Below are 26,287 nucleotides of genomic sequence, written 5' to 3'. Positions count from 1 at the left end.
CAGGCTGCATCAAATATGAAACACAGCCTTTGCACAAAGCGACAGCCACAGCTAGCTCACACGAGAAGCTGCACTTTATCACACTAAACAGTGTGGACTTATGGTGTGGTGGTAATTATGGTAAATAATTCTCAGGCATTTTGTATTCAAAGCATACGCATAAAAAATAAATAAATAAATGAAACATCCGAGGCAGTGGATATCATCCACCAACACCACACTGTCAAGCTACTCAAAAAGCACAGTTATCTTTCTCCACCCATCCAAAAAAAAAAAAAAAATCCATCAGTCTCATTTTCTTTTTACCACAAAGTTTCCACAATGCAAACGTTGCAACAGACAACTCCCCACATCCCAACATATTAGTGATCATGCGTTAGTCCAGTCGCTCATGCAACATTCAGTACAGCAGCAGGCAGCCCGTTCCATTCCCACTTTCAGGGTGAACTTCACAGTCTCATACAAATACAGAGGGACAGGAAAAGAGATTCAAAGACTGAAAATAATGAAACGTGACGCCATGAAGACACGAGAGAAGAGTCATCTAAACGAGACGTACATGGACGCACAGATCAAATCGAGAAACACTGATAAGAGATGTAGAGGAAACGAATAGTGCCTCGGTGATATGAAGAAAATGAAATGATCGACAATTATAGCCGACAGCCGAGATGAAGGAGGAGAGATGAAGAGAGGAAAAACTACAGATGAGCAGAAGGAGACAATTGGAGGAGTGAAATGCGAGACAGGAAGAAGAGTAAGGTAAAGATGAGCCACTGTGGGTGGCGCATGCTTTTAGCTTCATGCAAAGTGGGAAACAATAAAACTGGACAAAAAAAAGTATAGATGCAGAGGGGAGAGGAGAAGAGAAGAGAGGAGAGGGTCTGTGAAATCAGGAAGAGAATACAGGAAGAAGACTTGAAGGTAAATAGAAGTAAGGGGAAAGAGAGGGGACACGCAAAAGAGAGGAAGTTAAAGGAACAAACCACAGTTGTTGTTTTTTTTTAACTTAATCTCATCTGTTGCACATGTGGTTAGCGCGGATAAGTGTTTAGGAACAGAACACCTGCTTTCGCAACGCTCATTTATAATGAAAGGCTGGTCAAAAATATTATGAAAAAAAAAAAAAAAAGATCATTGGGAACTAAATTAAGCTCTAAACATATTTATATCACAGTGCTGCTGTATTCCTGATTCTGATTGGTCAGAAAGTGTTGAATAACAGCAGGTGTCCTGTAACAGCTGCTCTAGCAGTAGTTCCAGCTACAATAATAAAAAATGTAAAAAAAAAAAAAAAAATTGATTCATGCAAGTCATTCATTTCTACAGTAAAATCTCATTCACTTGTACAGCATGTTGTACTCGACATAATTTTAATAGTTTTTTTTTTAATGTGGTGTTATTTAACAAAGAAAAACTCTAATCAATGAAATGGTGAAATTTTCTGTCAGGGGACTTACACTAAAGAGTTTATTTAACATTTATGTTTATGGAAGGAGTCTCCAGTGTCTTCAGGACTTTGCACTGTCCAGTTGTCTTGGTAACATGACAAGCTGTGGGGTTTTTTTCCTTAATGACTTCAAAACAGAGAGAGAAAGAAAAATAAGAGAAACTATCGAGGAAATGAATGTTTTTAGCTGCTATAACCTAAGTGCTAATAGGAACTGACTTGGTTTGTGGACATTCTACACAAGTGTAACTACTGTATACACTGATTAAAAAAAAGATGATGTCATTCATTACTAAATAAAACTCCCATATATTCCTTGGCAAACTGCTGTGGTATAAGATAAACAAAACACTTTAGGGCTTCGTCTTTTTCCTATAACAGCATGCCCCATTGTGTTTAATTCCTGTCAGAGACGGGTCTACTTTTTCAGACGGTTATGGATTATGACTGCTCAGAGACTCATGCCTGTCTCGTTTTATGATGGCTCTCATTTTTAATTATGAATTAGCCGTATACTGTATATATGTCTGTTGACAGTATTCACTAACTTCATACAGGCTTCCATTATAAGCGAGTTTTGCGTGAAGAGGTTTTCTGTTGTTTTCTCAGTACAGCGAGAGAATAGCATGTCGGAACAGATAGAGATTAGGTTTAAAAAAGAAAACACTGGAGTATTTCTTTAATAAGGGAGAGAGAAGAGTGGGAGGAGGACGAAGGACAAACAAGGACAGGGGAGAAGTGTGGAAAAGAGGACAGAAGGAGGAGAGAAGGCCCCCTCGGGGACTCTGCTACCTTGTTCCACCAGCCCTGCTGTGGTGCCTGCTGCTGCAGCAACAGCAGCAGCGGCGGCAGTGACCGAGGCCGGAGCCGTGGTCTGCCTGCTACCCACTGACACACACCGTCCACACACACACAAAATGAGAGAGAGAGAGAGAGAGAGAGGGTGGGATAGAAAGGGAGAAAGAGCACAAGGAGGAGAGAATTGTTTATTAGTCTAAGAGCAAAGGAGAAAAGAGAATTATTTGTTCTTTAAGAAAGCATGTGAAAATGATCCCCGCTCAAAACTATCACATCAGATGTTCGTTTTAAATCATCCGCAGTGGCACTGCTTCAGACAGAAAAACTGTCACGGACACGATTCTTTAGAAGGCATGGATGCACACAAAGACAGGTTTCTGACGACGTAACAGACGACAGAAGCAAATAAGGACATGAAGGAACTCAGAGACGCATCAGCCCCTGAAAACACGGTTCGTGACGATCAGACTTGTCAAAAAGTCAAGTGAAGAACATGACACACTGTAAAACAACAACTAAAACCAGAATTTTGACATAATGCAGAATCCAAATGACTTACCAGAGAAGTTTCGGGACACCAGCATGGTAGTCAGGATAGCGCCCTACGAGGTGAGAGCAAGAGTAAGAGTACAGAAAGAAAGATGGAAGTGAAGAAGCGTGTAGGTGTTGGTGCGTCGGTTTTAACTGGGACGAACGTTTTGAACGTGACCCGGATATTGCAGGAGAACGTCCTGCCTGAGCCCAGACCAAAATAAAGCTTTAAACTTGAATAAAACCAAAACAGGCCCAGGGTGACTTAACTTACCCAGTTAACAAATAAGAGAGTAAAGATAATAAAGTAGGAAGACAAACTCAAGCAGGGGGACATGCTAACCAAAACGTATTAAATATTAGAGGTGGAGAAACAAAACATAAAGGTGAATTCTAAATCTGATCAGAGCTAGAGGAATATTTAAGGAAGAATCTAAACCAAACTGAATCAGACCTGGCCTACTATCCAGCATAAAACCTTCAGGTGGAACTGGGTTCAGAGTAGGACTGTTAAAATGAATTTTACTGTTAAATACTATCTGATATTATAATATTTGAGAATGTGTTCACTTAAGGCTAACAAATTTCACATGCTCTATAAACTTCATGAATGATTCAATTACATACATTTTTTCTAATTAAGTGTAAATTGTCTAATTAAGTTGCTGAATGTTATACCCTATGTAGTGAACAGTAGTGTACAGTAAAGTAAACAGAAAGCCATTTGGGACTCAATCGAATCCCAAGCCATGGATGATTATGTCTCAATTCCATGCAAATATCAGTAAGGAAAAGATATCCCATGGGTAATTTCATGCAAGTTCTTTTAAACAGCCATCTTGAGTGTGTGTCACACCTTGAGTTTCCTTCTTGCGTTGAACTTCTTCAGGCACTCCACTGTCTCTTGTCTGTGCATCATGGAGGCCACTGTAGAACGTTGCTAAGGAGACAAGCAAAGAGAACTAAGTGATGATATTGACATGACTGCGCATAATCTAGATGAATGTTTACGCACATAATGGTATCACCTGTGCATGGTGTGTGTACTTACGCAAACCCATGGGTGTTTAAGAGCCTCCTGTGCTGTGATTCTCTTGGCTGGATTGATGGTCAACATCTGGTTGATGAGGTTTTTGGCTTCAGGAGTGACTGTGTCCCACTCTGGAGATGGAAACTAGCCAAAACAACTAAGAACGTCAAACACACTCATACACACACACCCTTACTGATGAATCATAGTAATCTACAATCAACGTCAACATCTCTTTTTCAAAGCAAATGACAGGACTGTAACTATACAACTATTGAAGACTGCTATTTTACTCAATTGAGATTAAATAAATAAATAAATAAATAAATAAATAAATAAATAATACAGCAGATGTCTCAAGAAGCAAAAATATGATTCAAATTTGTTTATAAATACACTGCACATCTTAAATAAAAATACATTACAGTATATTCTTGTGACTTCGTTCAGTGATAAATATTCAGCGAGATATTCAGGAAAATTTGCCAGCGATACAGTAGTTCTGCTTTTTAAAAATATATATAAATAAATAGAAATGTTCAATGATGGATTTAAACAAAAACGGATTTAGGTTTCTCTTTTATATCCAAGAAAAAAAATATATTTTTATTCATAACTAAAATGAAGAATGAACACTAAAAATGTATACAGTTGTATAGATTACTACATTTTAACATCAAATCAGCTTCTTCCAGACAGTTTGCATTTATAAAAAGATATCACGGTATCTCAGAAAAGTGTATTGTGACGATTGATCAGGATATTTATATTATATCTTCATACCACCCAGCCCTAATTGTTAACATTTTTACCAACCTTTTATTATTATGATGATGATTATTATTATTATAAGATAAAAGGTGGCTTGGGTTAGTGGGTGATCCATTTCTAACTAGGATAGAATTTAAGACGTGTGAGAGAGAAGAAAGAGAAGAAAAGATGGAGAGAGGAAACAGAGTGTGACTTACATCATAAGCCCCAGCTTTAATCTGCTGGTAGAGTTTGTGCTGGTCCTCGTCCCAGAACGGAGGATAACCAACCAGCAGAATGTAGAGGATCACACCTGACACATACACACACAGACTCTTGACATTTGTGTGGCTGTGCAGGTCCTTCAAATGTATGTGGCTGTGTGTGAGTGTGCGTGAGTGTGTGTGTGTGTGTTTGTGTGCGTTTACCACAGGCCCAGATGTCCACAGGTTTTCCATATGCCTCCTTCCTTAACACCTCAGGGGACAGATACCCTGGTGTCCCTGCAAACCCTGCACATTGACACACACACACACACACACACACACACACACACACACACACACACACACACAGACACTTCTAGTAATCCTCTATTGCTATTAACCAATACATATGAAAAAAAATCCTAAACTGTATTCATAATGCATCTTCACAAACTACAGTATGGCGACGCCTAGTGTTGCGTCAACTACGTACAATGCTTAAAGCGGCATTCAAACGCGTTTATGCTAATGACCACCTGTGCAGTATTTGGTGAAGTGTGCAATATTTAAGCGTTTCTAGAGATATAATAATAATAATAATAATAATAATAATAATAATAATAATGATAATAAATCATAATATAATTTCAAAGATGCCTTACAATAGAATACAAAGGTGCTTCAGTGGAATTAGACAGGGGAGGAAAAACACTTCAATGTTTTTCACTGACATGACAATATGCCTCACAGAAATTACTTACTGCTCCTTTAAGGATCTGATAAGAAACAGTAGTAAAATGGAACGATTGTATAATTCATATCACCGTGTTGCTTGTTACTTGCTACTTAAAAAAATTATGTTAGTAAATTTACTAACCAAAAGCTAAATAAACCTAATAAAACACAAAGCATATTTTAACGACATTTTGCAAGCAACAATAAAGTCTGGTAGTAGTCGTGCTTTATCTGCTCTGGAATCTGGGGCAAAGTTTTTATAACTCTCGTCTGTACGTAATTTAGGCCAAGCTCAGTGGAAAGAGAATTATAACTAATAGGCACAAAACAGAGGAGCTGTTCAGAAGTAAATAAACGGGCTTTAAAAAGGTGAGACAACACTACGGTGCAGCCGCGTACCAAACCATGCCTGCTGGTCTCCCTGCACCTCGATGGCCAGTCCAAAATCAGCCAGCTTGACTGCAGCGTTCTTACACTTACTGGCCAGGAGCAGGTTCTCTGGCTGGATGGAGAGCAAAGGGAGATTTTAGTACTTTCACAAACACACACACACAGAAATATTGAACACAGACTGACAGATACACTGTACATGCAGACAAACATCTGCACACAAACTGTGGAAAGCAAAACACACACACACACACACACACACACACGATCAACTGATTTAAGATTTCACACCTTCCCCATTTTCACTTGCTAGGAAAAAGACACATGGATGCACTTGACAGTTAAAACCATGCTTAGTTCTTACCCAGGTGTTTTAATGCAAGGTGATGAGAAGTTAGTCAATTCAAATTGGACATTACACAGAACTTTCTAACTGGAGTGCAGGAGTGAAGTCATTATTTGCCTCTGCTGATACTGGAAGTGTGAGTGTGTGTGTGTGGGTGTGTGTGTGTGTGTGACCCAGATTAGCTAGCCTCGTTATTCTCAGTCACTGACAGATACTAATAACATGCCGTCCCCCATAGGACTCTATACACTTCACACAAGTACAAACACACACTCTCACACACACGCACACAAAATCATATAACAGTCTCTAGTACCTCAGACAGACAAATCTATGGGCACACACACGCACGCACATTTTAGCAAACACACCACTGCAGTTTAAACGTGGTGCTTTCCTGCATTGCAGTGATTTGGCTTTCTGTAGTCTACCTTCATGACTCTTTCTACCTTCTCGTAAATATACAGATATCTGCGCCACTCATTATAGCCAGTAAGGTTGAGGATTTCTGTGAAATGCCACCAAGATATGTTTTAGTGTCTGATGTTTGCTTCTGTATTTTTGCACTAGATCTATGAGACTGAACTAGCTAACAAATAAGGGGAGTGTGTAGCTGCCTCGCTGTCTGAATCATCCTGTCTTAAACCATATTGTATTGTGCAATAATCTCAAGCAAGCTTTATTATGTGGCTTTGGACATATCTTTAAAAATGTGCAGGGGGGTGGGAGGGGGGAGGATGTTGCTGATTTCAAACAGTCATAGCTCCATCTTGAAGCTGAATCTTTTTTCAGGTTCCAGGACCAGATTAAGACGCGTGGTCCAGAAGGAAAAGATAATACATTAACCCTGACGTTGCCACGGCCATCCATGGCCTGGAGCAACAGGAGCACAATTAGCAGTGCTCTCTGGGTGGGAGGGGCGTACAGTCTCTCCCCTGTCAATCAGAGTGACGCTAGCCAGTCGTGGACGTCTGTGAGCTCATGTATGTGGAAGAGGGTAGACAGCGCTTTCCTTTGTGTGTTGATTATATGATTCCAATTTAAGCTGAATATTTGCTTTCTGCTTTTTTTTTTAATGAAGCAGTATATGCACAAAAGGTATATCTGGGCCAGTTGATGTGTGAGAAGACCTGATGTTTGCACAATCCTAAACTCCAGACTCGTAAGTGAGCACCAGTGCAATTCTGGTGAAGCAAACGTTCAGCCACCAAATTGGCTACATTTAAGTTCAATTTCCTATTCGGCCAAACTGTTACCGGTATTTAATTGGCCACAGCGCGGTCGTATCACATATCTGAAGTGCAGCATTATTTCTGAGAGGTTAACCTTGCCAGCACTGCTGAGTGCCAGAACACAGAGAGCTCGTCCAAGTCTTAAGGCTGGACTGTAGGAGGAATTCTGAACTGCACCGTGATCCTTAAGGAGCACACAAATGTGCAGGAAAATTTGCCTCCCCACACTCGTCTCTAAACTGCACAACGCGTTTCACAGCTATATGTACACAGAAACAATGACTCACACACACACATGAACTCACTCAAAGACTCCCAAACCTGCTGAGCTGCCTTGAGTGGGGTTTGCGCACTTTGACTGAGATTAGTTAAGAAAGATTTATGTGAGTAACACATCCTGCTGCAGCCCAGCTCTGTCTCTCTCTCTCTCTCTCTCTCTCTCTGTGTGTGTTGGAATGAAACAGATCTCTTATTCCTGTGGAGGCTGCTCTTGCTGCATTCCCACTACCAAGAGTAGGAGTCACAGGCCTCTATTCAAAAGGGCACTCCAATTTAAGCAGACATCGATAGCGTGAAACCGGAGTGGCCCTGCACTCAGGGGACCTGACTGGCAAACTAAACAATGACGCATCACACTCAGGCCGTGTGTGTGTGTATGGGTGTGTGTAAGTGAGAGTGTTCAACACGTTAAAATATGTGTTTAACCTCTTGTGATGAGCTTTTTCCACAAGAGAGACCATTTAAAATATGGCACCATGTCCAGTGTTACCTATTCAAACATCAGTTGAAGGGTGGTATTTAATCAATGTAGACATTAGGGACAGGAATCTTACATGTATTGCACTACATCTGTATCAGTGCAGAATACATCATAACTATGTATAACACAGCGATATATCAGCAATATTAATATGTTATTAATATTGATAATTAATATTCGCAATCAGCAATATTAATATGTTAATGACTCACACCCACCAGCTTCAGCTCATCTAATTTAAGCCCCCTCCAATAGAAAAACGGAACACGACCAGTGTTGAGCAGATTACTCAAAAAAAAAAAAAAAAGAAATCCACTACAGATGACTAATTACTTCTTTAAAATTGTAAACTGATTACATTACTGGTTACTGGATGTAAAAAGTAATCAGATTACTAATGACTTTACTTTCAAACCTACAAAATACACTACAAAGTGAAGCTCAGTTCTTTCAGTAATTTTAGCGCGCGTCAATGTATGAAGTGATCAGAAGAAGTCGGATTTTATCATGACACTTGCCTCGGGTGTCGTCACTGTTTGTAGGACTAACAGACCGATAAAATATAAAAACATTTCTAACTAGTTTGGTGTCGCTAGCCAAGGGGAGGCACAGCTAATCGATCATTGTATGGGTTTAGCTGCTACAGAGCCATGCAAAGTATATTACCTTTCCTTACGATCTGCTCAGATCACGTTCAGGTAAACTGGAACTCATACAGACATTTAAACACCTTGTTGTCCTGCTCAGCATCAGAGTATGTTACCGTTTCAGTTTCAACCCCTTTACTGGTTTAAATTGTTTTTTTTTTTGTTTTTTTTTTAAATCAGAGTATATCCATTTTTCCCCCCTCACACTAACTGTGAGCTAGTGTTTGGCAGAATTGAGAGACTGTCAGCCATTAAGATACGAGTGTTTACATGTATTTTCATCTAAACCCTGTCTGATCGGTCTCACCTCCGTTCACGGAAGATATAAAAAAATACAGGCGGTCTTCTTTGACTGACGTTCAGTTACGTAGGGACAAACTGCTCCAAGTGGAGAATTATTTTACTTAATATCGGTTTCTTAACAGTAAATTTGTAACGCAAGTAACATAATTTTATTGACACCAGTAACTGTAATCAAATTACAGAAATTTAAAATGTAATGCGTTACATTACTGCGTTATCAGGAAAATTCAATAGATTACAGTAACGCGTTACTTTGGAACACACACTCAAAGATAACACAGCCAATAAGGCTCATTAGTGTAAAGCTTGCTCTTTCACAGGAGACTCTTCTTCTCAAACACAGTCTCAGAGAGATTTTTACAGTGTTCAAAATGTGAAACTATATCCACACATCTAATGGCACGGTGTCTGACTGCAGCTGTATGGTGATGCAACGCAGGAAGAAAGTTAGTTAAGTAGGTTGAAATGATGCGCACTGAATGTCAGCAAGGGTCAGAGGTCACAAAGGTACCCTGAAACCTAGGTGTGATGATTGGTCTGTGACTCTGCAGTCTACACTGGCTCTCGCTCAGCACTACTTCCTGTCTGGGCTTGACGAGAATTTGCACTTCCTTTAGAATGAAGAGAGACTTTTAAAAGGTGAATAAAATGTTCATCTTACTAAAGGAATGTATATCTGTGCTTATTGTTATAAAGTCCCATGCAGATGTTGGATGGTAAATTCATTCGCTAGCCCAATGGCGAATGAATGCTTCATTTGCCCGGAAGAGTAATTAACAAGGCTAAAATATGGAAGCTAATGGAAGCTACACAAGCAACTCATGGATTGATATAGACTAGAATTTTCATATTTTATCAGAGTAGGAAAAATAGTTCTCAGTAACATCTTAGGCTGAACTCTGCAGTGTAGAAGGTTGCAGAACTTTCGACAACTTTCCCTATCCTTTCAAATACTACACTACCCATTAAGTTGATCGTATTTATCATTTATTAGCATCTCCAAAAGCAGCTACACATCCCACACAGTGGTAGCTGCTTTTCCACTCCCAATAGCACACTCACCAGTCCCAGACACACACATATACACACTTACGCACACATTACTCAGCAGACGACAACATGATACCTGTCACTCACCTTCAGGTCTCGGTGCACCACGCCCATTTGATGGCAGTGAAGCACCGCCTCCAGGATCTGCTGGATGCAATGACTGCATGCAAACACCAGGGGGCGCATGTTAGTCTGAGCAGCGCTACAGTCCCGTGCACAGGCCAGGGGTATTTGGGACAGGGGGGAGAAAAGGGTGGAAGGGGAGGGGGATCTCTGCAGACACAAAGCTCTTGCCTTCCAAACACGAAGAAGAATTTCAACTCTGACTCTGCTAACGCTGTGCAGAAATGGACTACTAGTGCAGCAAGCCATGTTAGCACGAGTTATATTTGTCCCAGTGCAGAACACCAGTCAGATGAGACATGGTAAGCCAATTGCATAGTCTAGTGGGCCTTTCGCAAAAACATTATTTGCACATAAACATTAACTGCACATTTTTTGTACATTCAAAGGACTAATTTCACCTACACACCTCAACTGTACCATTCCCTGTTGCTGAAGTGGTACTCTCAAGAGTACAGCCTTTTGGCTTTTAGGGTTCAATTACGCACCTGTTCATCACACCTATATGTTATTTTATGTTACATCCCATTCCAGATTTAGTTCCTCCTTTCCTGTTATAATAACCTCCACTCTTCTGGGAAGGCTTTCCACTACATTTTGAAGTGTGGCTGTGGGGATTAGTCTTCATTCAGAGGTCAGGCAGTGATGTTGAGCGAGGTGAGGTGCAGTCGGCCGACGTTCCAGTTCATCCCAAAGGTGTTCAGTGGGGTTGAGGTCAGGGCTCTGTGCAGGACACTCGAGTTCTTCCACTCCAACCTTCTCAAACCAGGTCTTCATGTAAGTTTAGACATTTGTGTGGCTCCAACTCTGATGCAACACTTTGAAGAAGGCTCAGAATTGGTATTGGTGTGATGGTCTGGTGTCTACATACGTTTGGCCATAGAGTGAATTTCTTAAAGCATTTTATTATTATCCCATATACGTATTGGCTGGCGTTTATAGGAGCTGAATAGCTTATAGGCAAACTTTATAGCTGGTACAGACCGGTAGGACTGCATAATTGCTTATATTTGAACTGCAATCACGATTTCTCATTTAATTCTTTAAGTTCAACAGGGATACTGGTGAATTTGGATTAAAGTTTGGTAATTGCCCTTTTATTCTGGCACTGTGCATTTAATCATGAACGCATGTGTTAAAGATAATCTCAGGGTAAACGAAAGCATTGTTTTGATTCTGAGATTGATCCAGTTGATGGAATATAGCCTTATACTGTATACTGTGCTGTTTTAAGTGTCTGTTTTTACCTCTGATACACATTCAGAGCATCAGGGAGACCAATATTACCATTAATCCCACTAAGTACTGACAAAACATGTGTTTAGTCATACAGCATTAGCAAAAACTGAAAGGCAAGGCTGTGTGTCTGTGGAGAACTCTGCCTCTTTTCTTCTAATCTACTCTTTATATATCGCTGCATGTCTCTCAGCTCTAAAGTTCATTACAGAAATCATATCAGGCAGAACCTATTTAAGGACAGAGCAACAGAACCACGGCTTCACTATCCGGAATAAAAAGGAACAAAACGTTCTCTTGTCTTCCCTTGTGAAAAATTCAGACACAGTTACATAAGAACATAACGGGGTTTTTTTTTTTCCAGGAGACAAACGCAAACTGAGGGAGAGATGGATACAAACTAGGCACACGTCAACATATATCTATGCTGGACCAGATAGATATATCAATACACATACTGAGAACACAATCGTGTGATGTTTCTGTGCGTGTTTGTGAGCACTCAGGAGTGTGTGCGCACGTGTGGGAGGCTGAATACATGCGCAGTGTGAGGCGGCAGCAACGCGTTGCATGCATGAGGGCCGGTTGCTAAGAGACCGCAGCATGTCGTCATGTGCCGGTGTAGAGGGTGCTATAGCGCCGAGAGATGCAGATTATAGACTTTTCGGAGGGGGGGGAAGACGAAACCGGGTGTGGGCTGCTGGACTAATTCTAATGGCTGTAATGACAAAATCTAGCTGATTACAAGTGCAATAGGAGGGCACGGGTTAAGAAACACAGCTGTTTAGAGCAGATGCAAAAAATTATGAGAGCACTTCAAAATGACTGATACACAAGGAAAATGTGAACAGATACACATGGAGAAAAGTGTGTGACTCGATGGCATCGTGTGCATGTGTGACAGGGGGTGCGCAAGTGTGGCAGATACTATTGTGTGTGTGTGTGTGTGTGTGTGTGTGTGTACGTGCTCTGATTTATTGTGAGTGTCATGGCAGTAAAGATCAGGGAAATAAATCAGAGCACTGTCTCTTCCAGTGAATAAATTCTGCACAGGTCATGTCATACCGTGCATGTCTACGTGTGTGTGTGAGCAACACAGTGATGACGTGTGTTCCAGCATTTCAAGAAAAGTTAAACTGGTCTGCTTTCCATGCAAGTTGATGTGCGAGTTTGCTATGCGAGCATATTGTGTGTGTGTGTGTGTGTGTGTGTGTGTGTGTGTAAATGGATATGAATAAATGTACTGTATGTACATATCTGAAATGAGCGTGTGCTTCTGGCACATCCTTATGTGAAGATGCTAAAGTGTGAACACATGAATATGGGAGTTTGAGTGCGAGTGTGTGAGTATGCGCGTGTGTGTATGTATATTGCTCTTCACCTCCCCCACTGTCAGCTGTTGAGCACTGTGGCCTGCTGGGAGAAAGGTCTTTAGGGTGCAGACGCAAATGTTACTGTGTCAAGTTGTAACCTCGGCAGTATTCAGTAAAGCTTTTAGAGCAGTGGCCCATGCCTCTGGAGCGCTCGACTCAGGACACATATTTTATATATATATATTTATTTATTTATTTACACACACACAGTATATAATAAAGAGAAAATTACTGACCACAAGACTGGAAGAAATGATCACTACTTATTGGGGACGTGTCGAAAAAAATATATATGGCTAATAAATATGGCTGCTTAAATATATAAAAAAAATTAAAACATCGGACTAGAATGACGTGTGAGGATCAGCCCTGTGAGGATCATCACAAACATGACCGAGAGATGCAAGTGTGCCTACAAGCGTCTCTTGTGTATGTGTAACACGTTCCATTCCAGCAACCAAATTATTTAACAGATAGCGAGGGAGACAGAGTGTCTGCCATCCACATGTAAAGAAAACTGCGAGTGCCCTCACCGATCACTTTATTAGGAACACCTGTACACCTGCTCATTTAGGCAAGTATCCTTTCAGCCAATCATGTGGCAGCAGAATGATGCATAAAATCATTCAGGTCAAGAACTTCAGTTAATGTTCACATCACACATCAGAAAAATATGAGATTACTGAAACTGGACTGTTGAAGATTGAAGAAAAAAAAAAGAAAAGAAAAAAAGACCAGGCTGTCCGGTTTCAGTTGTCCGGTTCGGGCGAACCTGTACCCAGTGTAGTCTCAGATTCCTGTTTCCGGCTGCGAGTAGTGGAACCCTGTGTTGTCTTCTGCTCTTGTAACCCATCAGCTTCAAGGTTCACCGTGTTTTGAGATGCTTTTCTGCTCACTGTGGTTGTAAAGAGTGCTTATTTGAGTTACCGTAGCCTTCTATGTCAGCTCAAAACAGTCTAGCCATTCTCCTTTGACCTCTCTCTTCAACATGCAGAACTGCCGCTCACTATGTTTTTTGTCTTTCGCACCATTCCGTGTAAACTCTACAGAAGGTCGTGTGTGAAAGAAAATCCCGGGAGATCAGCACTTTCTGTAATACTCAAATAAAATACTAGCATAAAATACAAGTCACCAAAATCACATTTTTCTCCGCATTCTGTTGTTTGAAGTGAACATTAACTTAAGCTCTTAGCATGTATCTGCATGATTGTACGCATTGCTCTGCTGCCACATGATTGGCTGACTGGATAATTGCATGGATAAGCATATCAACTGGTGTTCCTAATTAACTAGTTGGTGAGTATATTACATATATATATACACATATATATACATATACATAATATATATATATATATATATATATATATATATATATATATATATATATATATATATATATATATATATACACACACACACACACACACACACACACACACACACACACACTCGTCTTTTTTCTTTAATCTTCCGGAACTGTGTTTATGCTCCGGATAAAAAAAAAATACTGTACCTTGCATTTATTTGTGAAACGTGTTTACAATTACAATTGTAATAGCAAATGTTTAAACATCCCAAAACTGTACAGACTGGTCTCTGAGGCTTATATTTATGTATTAAGGTACTTGCAGAATAAATGACGACTTCTGCTTTTTGTTTTGAACTTATTTGAGAAATGTACGTCATGACCATTTGAGAAGATAGTTGTGCTTGTATGTATGAAGGATTTTGATTTTTTTTTTCTTCTTCCAAACATAGCATGACAATCAGCTATTACATTATTATGTAAAAAGCCCAGCATGTCAAAAGACTGAAAACCAAAATACAAATCAAACCAAAGCCACACAATAATTATTGGGGTAAATAAGCATCCTAAAGCAAAAAGGTACTGGCTATAATTCTAGACTACACTCTAGTGAAGACAAGCTGAACTGATGTACAGAATAAGAATAGCAGGAAGGGGTTGGGGAGCAGGCAATGCAAGAACAGAAGCTCATGATGCCACTGACATCTAGACAGGCAAAACCCACAGACAGACAGACAGACAGACAGACAGACAGACAGACAGACAGGTGCAGGCAATGACAGACAGACATGGGCAGAGCGGGATGTGAGTGGGCTACATACTGACCTTCAGGTCCCTGTGCACTATGTCATGTTGGTGAATGTGATTGACACTGTCTAGAATCTGATGGATGCAGTGACTGTGAAGACAAAAAAGGGAGAGGAAAAAAAGAAGAAAAAAAAGAGAATGAGGGCGTAGAGGTGGGGATAGAAGACGAGAAGAGATGGAGGGAGGGTGAGAGAAAATAAGACGGTGATGAAATATGTAAAATGTGGAATGGAATAAAATGAAAGGCATGGGGATTAGTGGATAAGACCGAGAGGAAAGAGGACGAGAAGGACAGTGAAGGAGGAAGTGAGAGTGGAAGAGGGGGAGAAAAAAGAACGAGTGAAAGTGGAAGTGGTGAAGAGACAAAACATTTTCAACATGATGAGACACAACTGGCAACAGCACAGAGCCTGACATGCTTACAACAGAGAGAGAGAGAGATAGAGAGAGCGAGAGAGAGAGAGATGACCAAATAGAGAGAAAGGAAGATGACATAGAGGAGAGGGTGATGTAGAAAGAAATGAGGTGTAAGAGAGAAATGAGTTGATTTAAATATTGTGTGTGTGTGTGTGTGTGTGTGTGTGTGTGTGTGTGTAGGGGAATGAGATTCAAAAACGCTTACATGTCTAATGTGTGACTAATTTCTGGAGCAGTAAGACTACAGCATTCTCTCTCTCACACACACACACACACACACACACTATATTTAAGTCAAATTGCACAACATATTGTTAACCATCACCACAATAGTCTATACTATATGCATTTATTATACGATACAACATTAACCACTGTCTCTGAGCATTCTGGTTTATATAAGCAGTTTCAGTTTTTTGGGTCAAATTAATTATTTTAAGTTAACAGTGACCTGTCACACATCATGGCGTCACCAATTTGTTTCACTGTATTGCGAATGGCATCCTGCAATGTGTAACAGTATAACGGCAATAAGCTATTTTTATCCATATTGTGCACGTACACTTGAATAAAACTACAGCTACACTGGCACACCTCTGTTGCGCTCAGACATATACAGCTTCCAATCATATTAAGCAAAAAGAGTATATTTTCACCACACACCTGGCAAGAGGAGTTATATATGAGAGAAACTGGCATGAGTGACACAGTTAGAGGAGAGAGAGAGAGCGCGAGAGAGAGAGAGAGAGAGAGAGAGAGAGAGAGACATGAACAGACGAGACCAACTGAACAGACAGATGAAGTCCTAATTATGATAGTTAATTGGAGACCTAGTTTCTCTCGCTCTCTCTGAGGACAAGAGGATGAGAGAGGTAATGTGAAAGAGGGGAGAGATGAGAAAGAGTCACATGAAAAAGAAGAGGGAGAGAGAGAGAGAGAGAGAGAGAGAGAGAGAGAGAGCGCTTGTTAGTACATAAGGATGGGCAGGCCAAATTACTAAAATAAACATACTTTTTAACCGTTATATCATGGTTTTCGTTTTAAAACGCCGTTTTACATCCTCGTCCACACCGGCGTTTCCGCTGCGTTTCAGAAACGATCTCCGTCCAACCTACACGACCGAGAACGCAGGTCACATGACCATTCGTGCACACTGGGCATGCGTGTCATCGGCAGGCACAACAGTGAGCATGATGGCGAGGAAAAGCGAGGACGTCTTTTTTAAACATCGGGTTTATTACTTTGTAGTCATTCGATTTTCCTCATCGTGGTTTTTTCTGTATTAATATGGATAATCGAGGCTAGCATGTACGCTAGTGTATACTTAAACTCGATACAAATCCAAATTATTCACTTTATTTGTAACATTAGTACACTGGCACATTGCAGTGAAAACAAACGATACATCATGGTAAAAACAGATACACAGGTCACATAAGCAATCATACACTAGTTATGAAATAAAACAATAAGGGATATTGTTTCTTTTTAATGTAGGCTGTTTTTTGCTGCGTTTAATGTGGGCTGCTCAAATGGCTTATGGGTCAAGAAACCTCGTCACCACGCGTCTCACTCGTTTCCCCCCGGTTTCGTTGTCCGCTGTCTGCTCTCTTTTGGTCTAACCCCAAAACCGGCGGTACATGTAGGGTTTGAAATGAGATTGGTTGCCGACTGCTCTAATCATAGCTCGCCTCTTGCACATGTAGGCAGCTGCAGTATTATAAAATACAGAATTTAACTGCACAACGGCCGCTAAGAATGACAATAAAGCCAGCAAAGCTTGCGGTTCAGTCTCCGTGTTGTTGTGTATATGATTAAGGTAGTGTAATGGTCATATGGTAGGGGCTTGACGAATCAGGGAAGGATACGCAATGATCCAGAACACCCAATCAGGGGGCGTAGGAATGTGAGAAGCCACGCCTTCGTTTTCAGAAGTCTTCGTTTTGGTCTGTTTACACTGAAATGCGAGTCCGGAGTTTTCAAACTAAAACAAGGTCTTCTGCATTTCCAAAAGTTTCCGTTTTCGAGGGTCGAAAACGCCGGAGTAGTGTAGACGACAGGGGTAACCGTAGCGACAGTAAAGCAAAAACCGCACTAGTGTAAACAGGGTCTGTTTAAATCAGTTTGGCTGAACCTGTAGCGCCGCCCCAATTCACGATGCGAGTCAGTGACCTTTTGACTGTCAATGCCTCCAAATGTGAAGTAGCTTTGACCCATAAAAACAGGTACTCCAAAAGCTCTTTACATGACTGTTTATCAATCCCTTCAGGATTTTGCGATCGCAGAAATGAACGCAAAAATCAAGCAAACTCCACAATTTTCACAGGAGCTTGCTAGATTTCAAAATTAGCGCAGATTTGGGCCAAGATGCATCATGTGACGTCATCACGACGCACATTGGGTCAAAGCCCTCTTCAATTCACGTGCATCGAGCATACAGCTAAAAGGACTCATTTACCAACAAAACAATTTCATGCAATTGCAGTTTCGCCAATTCAAGTAGTTTTCAGAAAAAAGAAAGAAAAAAAGCACAAAAAAACTCCACAAGTTCCATCGCAAATTTTGAAAAAACCCACTGCAGAATCAAGCATTTCTGGCCACAACAAAGATAAAAAAAAACCTCCTTTACGGATTGTTTTGGAGTGAACACTGCTACTCTAAGGCTTTTCTTACCCGTGTTTTATCTCCTCATTTATATAGCGGTAGTTTATATTAGTGTTCAATATATTGTCCGTTTAGTTAGCATGATTAAGTGTAAATGTTATAATTCAGGGTATCCCAAAAGTGTCCATACATAGGGAAAATTAACATTTTTAGCAAAATTTCCATCCATCCATCCATCTTCTACCGCTTACTCCTTTTCAGGGTCGTGGGGAACCTGGAGCCTATCCCAGGGAGCATGGGGCACAAGGCGGGGTACACCCTGGACAGGGTGCCAATCCATCACAGGGGACAATCACATACACACATTCATACACTACAGTCACTTTGGACATGCCAATCAGCCTACCATGCATGTCTTTGGACTGGGGGAGGAAACCAGAGTACCCTGAGGAAACCCCCGCAACACGGGGAGAACATGCAAACTCCACACACACAGAGCCGCGGGAATCGAACCCACAACCCTGGTGGTGTGAGGCGAACGTGCTAACCACTAAGCCACCGTACACCCTTTTAGCAAAATTTTAAGAATGCATTTGATAAAAGAAGAACGTATTGAGATCATTCTCATGGCTGGATCGGGAAGCTGACGCAACTTTGCGATGAACTTGGCCAGCATATCAAACACACACACACACACACACGACACTGTTACCAAACTTATTAACACATTTTTAAAAAGACTAGAAGTGCTGCGGACCGACTGAGAAGTGGACGTCAACGAACATCCACTGACGAAGACACGACCGTGTTAAATAACGTTAGAGGTCTTGTGTAATATTTTTCTCTATTCAAATTTGAAGTATTTGTAATGCCCTTTAGACTGATCAGATTAGTTTAAGTCATACCTACAGCACCATGGATAAGACTCATGATGGCCAGGGATGTGACTGCTTCATGACCTTGCAGTCTCTACTCACTGATCCGGCACAGGCTCGAGGGAAAGTGAGAGGACGCACAGACACTGCCAGCCTGAACTTTTGTGCCGGGCGCTTCACTGAGTGAATATATCAGTAACACCTTATTCATCCTGTCGAAGAAGACGTTGCGTCAAACGTTTCTCAATTTCATGAGTGAGCTGCTTCTATAAATAGATTGCAGGGTGCAATGTTATTTTTGCCATGTGCACGAATAACATTACAGCAGCTAGATTTAACCAAAGCAAAAACCGGATTCCAAATGGCTCCTCGTTAAGTACACAACATTTAGTACGACCGCTGGCTTTTACGGCCTACGCAGTGTTTGGGATTCAGTGTATGGTGCGGTTTTGAGCTATGTAAAACATTCGGCTAGTGTTTACGTTGTGTGGCGGTCACAATACATGCACGTTGGACTTTCCACCGGGACATATACGGTCTTTTCACTTAGTGGGAGATTTACTCATTCATGATCACTACTGCAAACCTGTCTAGCTTTCTCCCTCTCTCTCTCACCCGTCCCTCTACACTCATCACATACTGCGTCCTGCCACACACACACACGCTTGACACCCATCCCCTTGTTTTTTTTTTTTGTTTTGGGGTTTTTTTTAATCTGGAGAAAAGACAGGGACACAGACATACTCTTTCAGTCAGCTGCAGTGTGTTTAAATGAGCAGTGTGCTCAGTGGTATTAAGTACACTGAGTGGCACATTAAATACGCCACAGCTGGCAGGCAACATCACATTCCACAGTTAAAATGAATTTCATTTCACAACATCCTCAGGAGACAGTGAGTTAACTTACTGCAACTACTGTATGACCACACTGCATACAGATAATGAGCGACTAAAGCGACGAAAACTACCATTTCCCTACAGATACACAGAGAGAGAGACACACAAAGAGAGAAAGAGAGAGAGAGAAAGAGAGAGAGAGAGAAAGCAGTCTTGATTTGGAGTATAGACCCAGCAGCTGTAATTAAAGTTCATTAAAACTCAAATTCAACCCCGTTGCGACCCTTTCCGAGCTCAACCACTGAGACGCACTGCTGCATGACCTGAGAAGCGTCTCAGTTTGTTAAATAGACGGAAAATTTGTTTTGCAGCACTGAATCATTTACACATTTACTGTGAGACTGGGCTAAAATGTTAGCAGTGACCCAGATATGTCACGATACGCTGGGATGCCCTTTTCATCTTAAATAGAGATATTGAGGTACTTCACAATAATCTCAATTTGTGCTTTATTTTATTCACCATATAGCGCACTATTTGGAGCCATTTTTGCAGCGTTGCCTGAACTCTCAGGACTCCCTGGATAGTGTGCTATATTATTACCCATAGTCTACCAATCCCTCAAGGAGCGTGCAATTTTGCCATCGTAGAAACGAGCGCAAAAATCGAGCAGACTCCGCGATATTCGGAGGAACTTGCAATTTTTCACAAGTACAGCAGATTTTGAGCGGATTTGGGCCAAGACGCGTCATGTGACGTCATCACAACGTGCATTCAGTCAAAACCCTCTTCGATTCACGTGCGTCGAACATGAGTACAGCTAAAAGGTCTCATTTACCAACAAACATCACAGTGCAAAGCAATTTCGTGCAATTTCACCACTTCAAGTAGTTTTCTGCAAAAAATAAAAAGCACAAAAAATTCTACAAGTTGCATCTCAAAATTTGGGGGAAAAAAAAAAGATTTTTAAAGCTGCAGCAAAATCAAGCATTTTTGGCTGCGACGATCACAAAAAACCTCTGAGAAATCCTATCCGGACTGCGCATAGTGTACAACAGATATACGCTACTTCCGCACGAAGTGCCACGATACGTAGCGATTTATTCACCACTGGGCGGCTGTGCCTCAGGTGGTAGAGCGGGTTGTCCACTAATCATAGGGTTGGCGGTTCAATTCCCGGCCCACATGACTTCACATGCTGAAGTGTCCTTGGGCAAGACACTGAACCCCAAGTTGCTCCTGATGGCAAGTTAGCACCTTGCATGGCAGCTCTGCTACCCTTGGTGTGTGAGTGTGTGTGTGAATGGGTGAATGTAAAGTAAAGTAATACCTGTATTTGTGTGGTTTTAAGTTGCAGAGTCATTTGTAATGGCAGGTCTTAATGGTGTGAGTACACTCCAGAACACTCACTGGTGTGTTGTCTGACTTTACCATCTGTATCCTTAATCCCAGTGCAACAGCAATCTTCTACTCAAACATATCAATTACTACTCAAACTTTTCAGCATCCTGAATATCGACTATTTAAAAATATAGGACTCCTTCCTATTTTCAAGAGTGCTTTCTGAACTTATGGTCAATTGCCTAATCAAAATTTGATGCTTTTAGTTTAATTTATTTCATTCTCGACATAAAGACCCTAAAACACACCACTAAAAGATGAAAACATATCGCCGGAGATACAGCAATGGAAAACGTACGTGGATCTCCCTCCTGCTACACTTCGCCTCAGTCCTCTGGCTCTGCTCTTGTGTCTTGCGTGCCAAAATATTCTGTTTCCTCCCCATAACATATAGCACGCACAGGAAATCAGAGCTCTGATTTTCTCACTGTATTCAAACGTTGTTTCCACCTGCCGTGCAGAGAGGGTTTGATTCAAACATTAATGCGGGTGTGCACGTGCCTTAAAAACAGTAAAGGCTCATGTTACGTGATCAGTGGAACACTGCTGCGTGACTAGCGTTATCATAAAGCACGGAGAACGCTATGTGATTATGTTATTATGTTATTCCAGACTCTCCAACCACCTGTATGTGCAACCTGCAGCAGCTATTCCATAACAAACCAGCTTCACACACACACACACACACACACACACACACACACACACACACACACACACTAATATGAAGGTCAGTGTCTCCAAAAGTGCAGACACTCTTATTTGTGTAGTGAAAAAGGTTGTTATGTAGTACATATGTGGCGTGTGTGTGTGTGTGTGTGTGTGTGTGTGTGTGTGTGTGTGTGTGTGTGCGCTCACAGTAAATGAAATGGGTGAAAGAATAAAAGTAAGTCCTTTTCCATTGACACAGTGCCAGTGCTGGTTTCAGAGCCAGTGCCTAATCTTGATCAGTTTCCACCACAAAGAAAAACAAATTTCCTTCCATTTTCTTCCCAATTTGGTTTTTGCCAATTCCCACCGACTAGCTAACCCTCCCTCATCACAACACAGCTACCAACCAGAGAGGATGAAAGCTAACTCCAAGACGCATGGAGCCGGCCAACCTTTACATCACAGGGCAGCGTTACACACTCGGAGGAAAGCGCTGTCCGCCCTCTTCCACATACATGAGCTCACAAAGGCCCATGACTGGCTGGCGTCACGTTGATTGACAGGAGAGAGGGAGTAATGTCGTCCCTCCCACCCAGAGAGCATCAACAATTTTGCTGCCTTGGCTCCCGGCCACAGATGGCTGTCTCATTGGTGGGATTTGAACTCGCAATCTCTTAAACGCTTTTCTGTTGCGCCGCTTAAGAGCCCTGATGACAAAGTGCCAAAAATCTGCTAAATAAAACAAACAAGTATGAATTCCCAGGAACTGGACAACTGTGTAGCCGTAGTCCTGCTCATCTCCTTATAAAGTTATTAATGCAGCACATTGTGTTTGCGACCTTGAAAAAAAGCCAGCAAGACGTTGGCCGGCATTCTGGCTAAGTACAGTTAGTGCCTTCATTTTCTCTCGATATATTTTTAACCGTTAGGTGACTGAATGTAATAAGCAGGAGAGATCTATAGCAAACCTTTATTTTCCCTGAAGTTTCCACACACGCATGTTCCTGATTCTAAAAAGAACGTCATCCGTCCATCCGTTTTCCATGCCACTTATCCGACACAGCCACGGGGAGCCTATCCCAGGGAACTGAGGGCACAAGCTAGAGGACACCCTGGATGGAGTGCCAACCGAATGCAGGGCACAGTTGCACGCTGTAGACAATTTGGAAATGCCAATCAGCCTACAGCGCATGTCTTTGGACTGGGGGAGGAAACCGGAATACCCGGAGGAAACCCCAGAGGCACGTGGAGGATGTGCAAACTCCACGCACACAGGACGGAGGCAGGATTTGAACTCCCAACCCCGGAGGTGTGAGGCAAAAGTGCTAACCGCTAAGTCACTGTGCTCCCAGAATGTCATCCTTTCAATGTTAATTAATCAGACTGGCAAAAGGTCAATCGCAGAAAAGTGCACTACATAGGGCGTATGGGCTAGTAATCTGTCCATGCACGAGGTAAATCTTAAAACCAGTGTTAATACTTTTACGCTCGTACGTCTGATTGCACGCTGGCTCGGCTTTCAAACTGGTGGAAACACAGCTCTAAAAAAAAAGGTTCTCTGATTCCTGAGCAAGCGCTGACACAGTGTTGGTGGAAATGGGGAAAGTGAGGAAAAAAAGAGAAGGTAGAGAGTAAGAAAGGTAGAGAGTGAGAAATGAAAAGCGCTACACAAATTAACAAGACGAGGTTCAGTCCATGATTCCGACACTGTTCTTACATGTAAAGAGTGTATGAACATCTACAGGTCAAGATGATGATGAGGATCCTGAAGTAGATTGGGGCCGAGTCGCACTAACCATTCATTTCATTCGAACTCCATTCAGTGCTTATACTCATTGTGTGCGTGTGTGTGTGTTTTAGACTGTGTTTTAGATTGTGTAGGAAGATTATGTAGGCGTACGCCCAAACGTGTGTAAAGTGTTAGAATGTGTGCAACCAGGGGTGGGGACCGACATGGTGAACAATGGAGGAGAGAAAACAGGGGGGAAACAATAGGAAAGAGAGAGACGGAGGAAGAGAGGCATCACAACAGCAAGAGCTGAGGAGAGACAGAGAGAGAGAGAGAGAGAGAGAGAGAGAAGGAACAAGAGAAGCACAGGACAGCTTTACGTACCTGGCGTCAGCCTCGCTATAGTACTCTCTGGCGACGATGTCTTCAAACAGCTCTCCCCCGGTCACCCTGCAGAGCAAAAAGAGTGTTGGTTAGCGCCACGCTCACTCACACATGCTTCCTGCATCCATACACACACACACACACAAACACACCATGCACCCACGCAACAGCTCAGCATCATTTCCATGGAAACAGAACCTGCTATGACAATTCTAAGGGAGTCTTATCGTCTTCAAAAACACGTTCTAGTGCACTCTGCATCTTCCGCATCATGTAAGATGTTACAAAATGGTGAAATCACGCTTCATGGATCAATGGGGAAAATGGGCCGAGCTGGTACACCATGAGTAAACACAAAGCATGGAAAATTCCAGAAACTTCTTCAATGTATCAGAATAAGTGTTTTATTCCTCTTATATATACACACACACCACTGCAATTTGCCATCCTAACAATCTTTTTTTTAATTATTATTTCTTAAAGAAGGATGTCATACTTTATCCATTTACAGGTAGATTTAATGTTGTGGAACATACATGAAACAAGTTGATTCCTGTTATGAATTAAAAACTAGAGTTATACACAGTAGTGTAATATAAAATAAAGCTGGTCATATTACTGAGAAACTGCAAAGATTTTCCTGTGTTGGAAAACCTAAAGTTACACCTTTACCGCTGACTGTTACAAAGCGCTGACACTGGAGACTCCTTCCAAAAATGCTAAGTAATCAGGCTCCTAACAGAAAACTTCACCGTCTCAACAACACCGATTTTGAATCTGTTTAATCCACCATACAAGTCTGTGTAAGTTTTTTACTACGATAACGTATTAGTACGAGTGCTTTAATATGAACCTGTGATTTGACTAACCTTTACCCCTAACTGACCCCGCCCACTGTGCGACAATATACTTTCTCATGAGTTGCCCTTTAGGAAAAGAGGTCAGGCTTTTTCCCAGGGTGGAAAAAAAAAGTGAACAAAGGCCTGTAACAAAGGAACTAGTGAGCTCTATTGCATGGAAATATTGTTAATTACAGGTTTCCAAAACACCAGTGAAATTATATGATCATATAGGTCTCAGACGTCTAGACACTAGCTAAAGTGACACCTAACAGCAGATAAACCTGAGATATATTTTCTAGTACACTATGGTGACCTTTCATTTGTTAAAGCTCCATTGAGTTTTCAAAAAGCTTATCTTTCCATGTCCAAAAAGTGTGCAACAAGCATCAGACATACTTCAGAACCTCTGCATACGAAGATGTCAGTGTGTGAACGATGTTCAGATCTCTCGGCCTAACGTGGATTTATATCAGATGGTGAGTATTCAGGGGTTTAAGAGGTTTACTAACAGGAAATACGTACAAACATACTTACAGGTCAAACAGAAGGTAGTGGAAGCCTTCCTCTGATATGCTGTCATGAAGTCGAACTGCAACAGGAGAGAAGTTCTCAATGCAAAATGAAGAGACATGGCACATTTCATGCAACTCGAACCTGAAAATGATGTTTTATTACATTAACTAAGCTTTCAGATGCCTGTATTACTGCATGTTTGTGAGTAATAAACACCTTCGGGCGTTATATGTTTATGCTTACTGAGAGTAGGACAGTGCCGATTATTAAATAATCACATGATCGACTGAAAGGTAAAAAGTCCAAGGAATAGGACTTGTAGTACTTGGACTTGGGGCAGCTGTGGCTCAGGTGGTAGAGGGGGTTGTCCACTAATCGCAGAGATGGATGTTCGATCCCCTCCACACGCCGAAGTGTCCTTGGGCAAACACTGAACCCCACGTTGCTCCTGATGGCAGGCTAGCGCCATTGGTGTTTGAGTGTATGAGTGTAAATGGGTGAATGAGAAGCAGTGTAAAGCATCTTGTAGAACTGCTAAGGTTAAAAAGGTGCTATATAAGTGCAGACCATTTACCATTTATATATTAAGTGCTAGTCGGATGGAATAAGATTTCCTGTTATTGTCCCGTTACCAAATGACGTCTGTAATGATTATTTACTTTATTATTATTTATTTGGACAAGCAAACATTTGATCATTTGAAACAATGATTGTAATAAAGTTTATACACTTGAATAAACCCACAAGGAAAATTAGCTTTTTCAGTTATTTATTGAACAGAAATATCAATAGATGTATACCCTTGACCTCAGAAGCTAGTATTGCCTCCTTTAGCAGACGTAGGCGTTCTTGTAGGCATTTCATATAATTGTCAACCAGTCTCTGACATCAGCTTGCTGGAATTTGTGAGAAATCTTCCATGCAATATTCTTTCAGTTGCAAGATGTTTGAGAGTTTT

At 41.3% G+C, this 26,287-nt stretch overlaps 1 protein-coding gene across 14 annotated transcripts in view; it reads right to left on the bottom strand.

Moving 5' to 3' along the window:
* Positions 1-26,287, bottom strand: part of camk2b1 (calcium/calmodulin-dependent protein kinase (CaM kinase) II beta 1) — a 73,469-nt gene that overhangs the window by 31,346 nt on the left and 15,836 nt on the right. For all 14 annotated transcript variants that reach the window (XM_053610312.1, XM_053610316.1, XM_053610314.1 and 11 more), the window contains exons 4-12: positions 25,351-25,405; positions 23,975-24,040; positions 15,095-15,167; positions 5,900-6,002; positions 4,988-5,071; positions 4,778-4,872; positions 3,831-3,953; positions 3,636-3,719; positions 2,808-2,850 (exon numbers count right to left, since the gene is read on the bottom strand). In XM_053610312.1, the coding sequence (XP_053466287.1) occupies positions 2,808-2,850; positions 3,636-3,719; positions 3,831-3,953; positions 4,778-4,872; positions 4,988-5,071; positions 5,900-6,002; positions 15,095-15,167; positions 23,975-24,040; positions 25,351-25,405 (726 nt within the window). The remainder of the gene's footprint in view (positions 1-2,807; positions 2,851-3,635; positions 3,720-3,830; positions 3,954-4,777; positions 4,873-4,987; positions 5,072-5,899; positions 6,003-15,094; positions 15,168-23,974; positions 24,041-25,350; positions 25,406-26,287) is intronic.

Source organism: Ictalurus furcatus, chromosome 22 (assembly GCF_023375685.1).
Source record: "Ictalurus furcatus strain D&B chromosome 22, Billie_1.0, whole genome shotgun sequence".
Classification (NCBI taxonomy): Eukaryota; Metazoa; Chordata; class Actinopteri; order Siluriformes; family Ictaluridae; genus Ictalurus; species Ictalurus furcatus.
The sequence above is the reverse complement of the archived record's forward strand: the minus strand, read 5'-3'. Positions and strand labels throughout refer to the sequence as shown.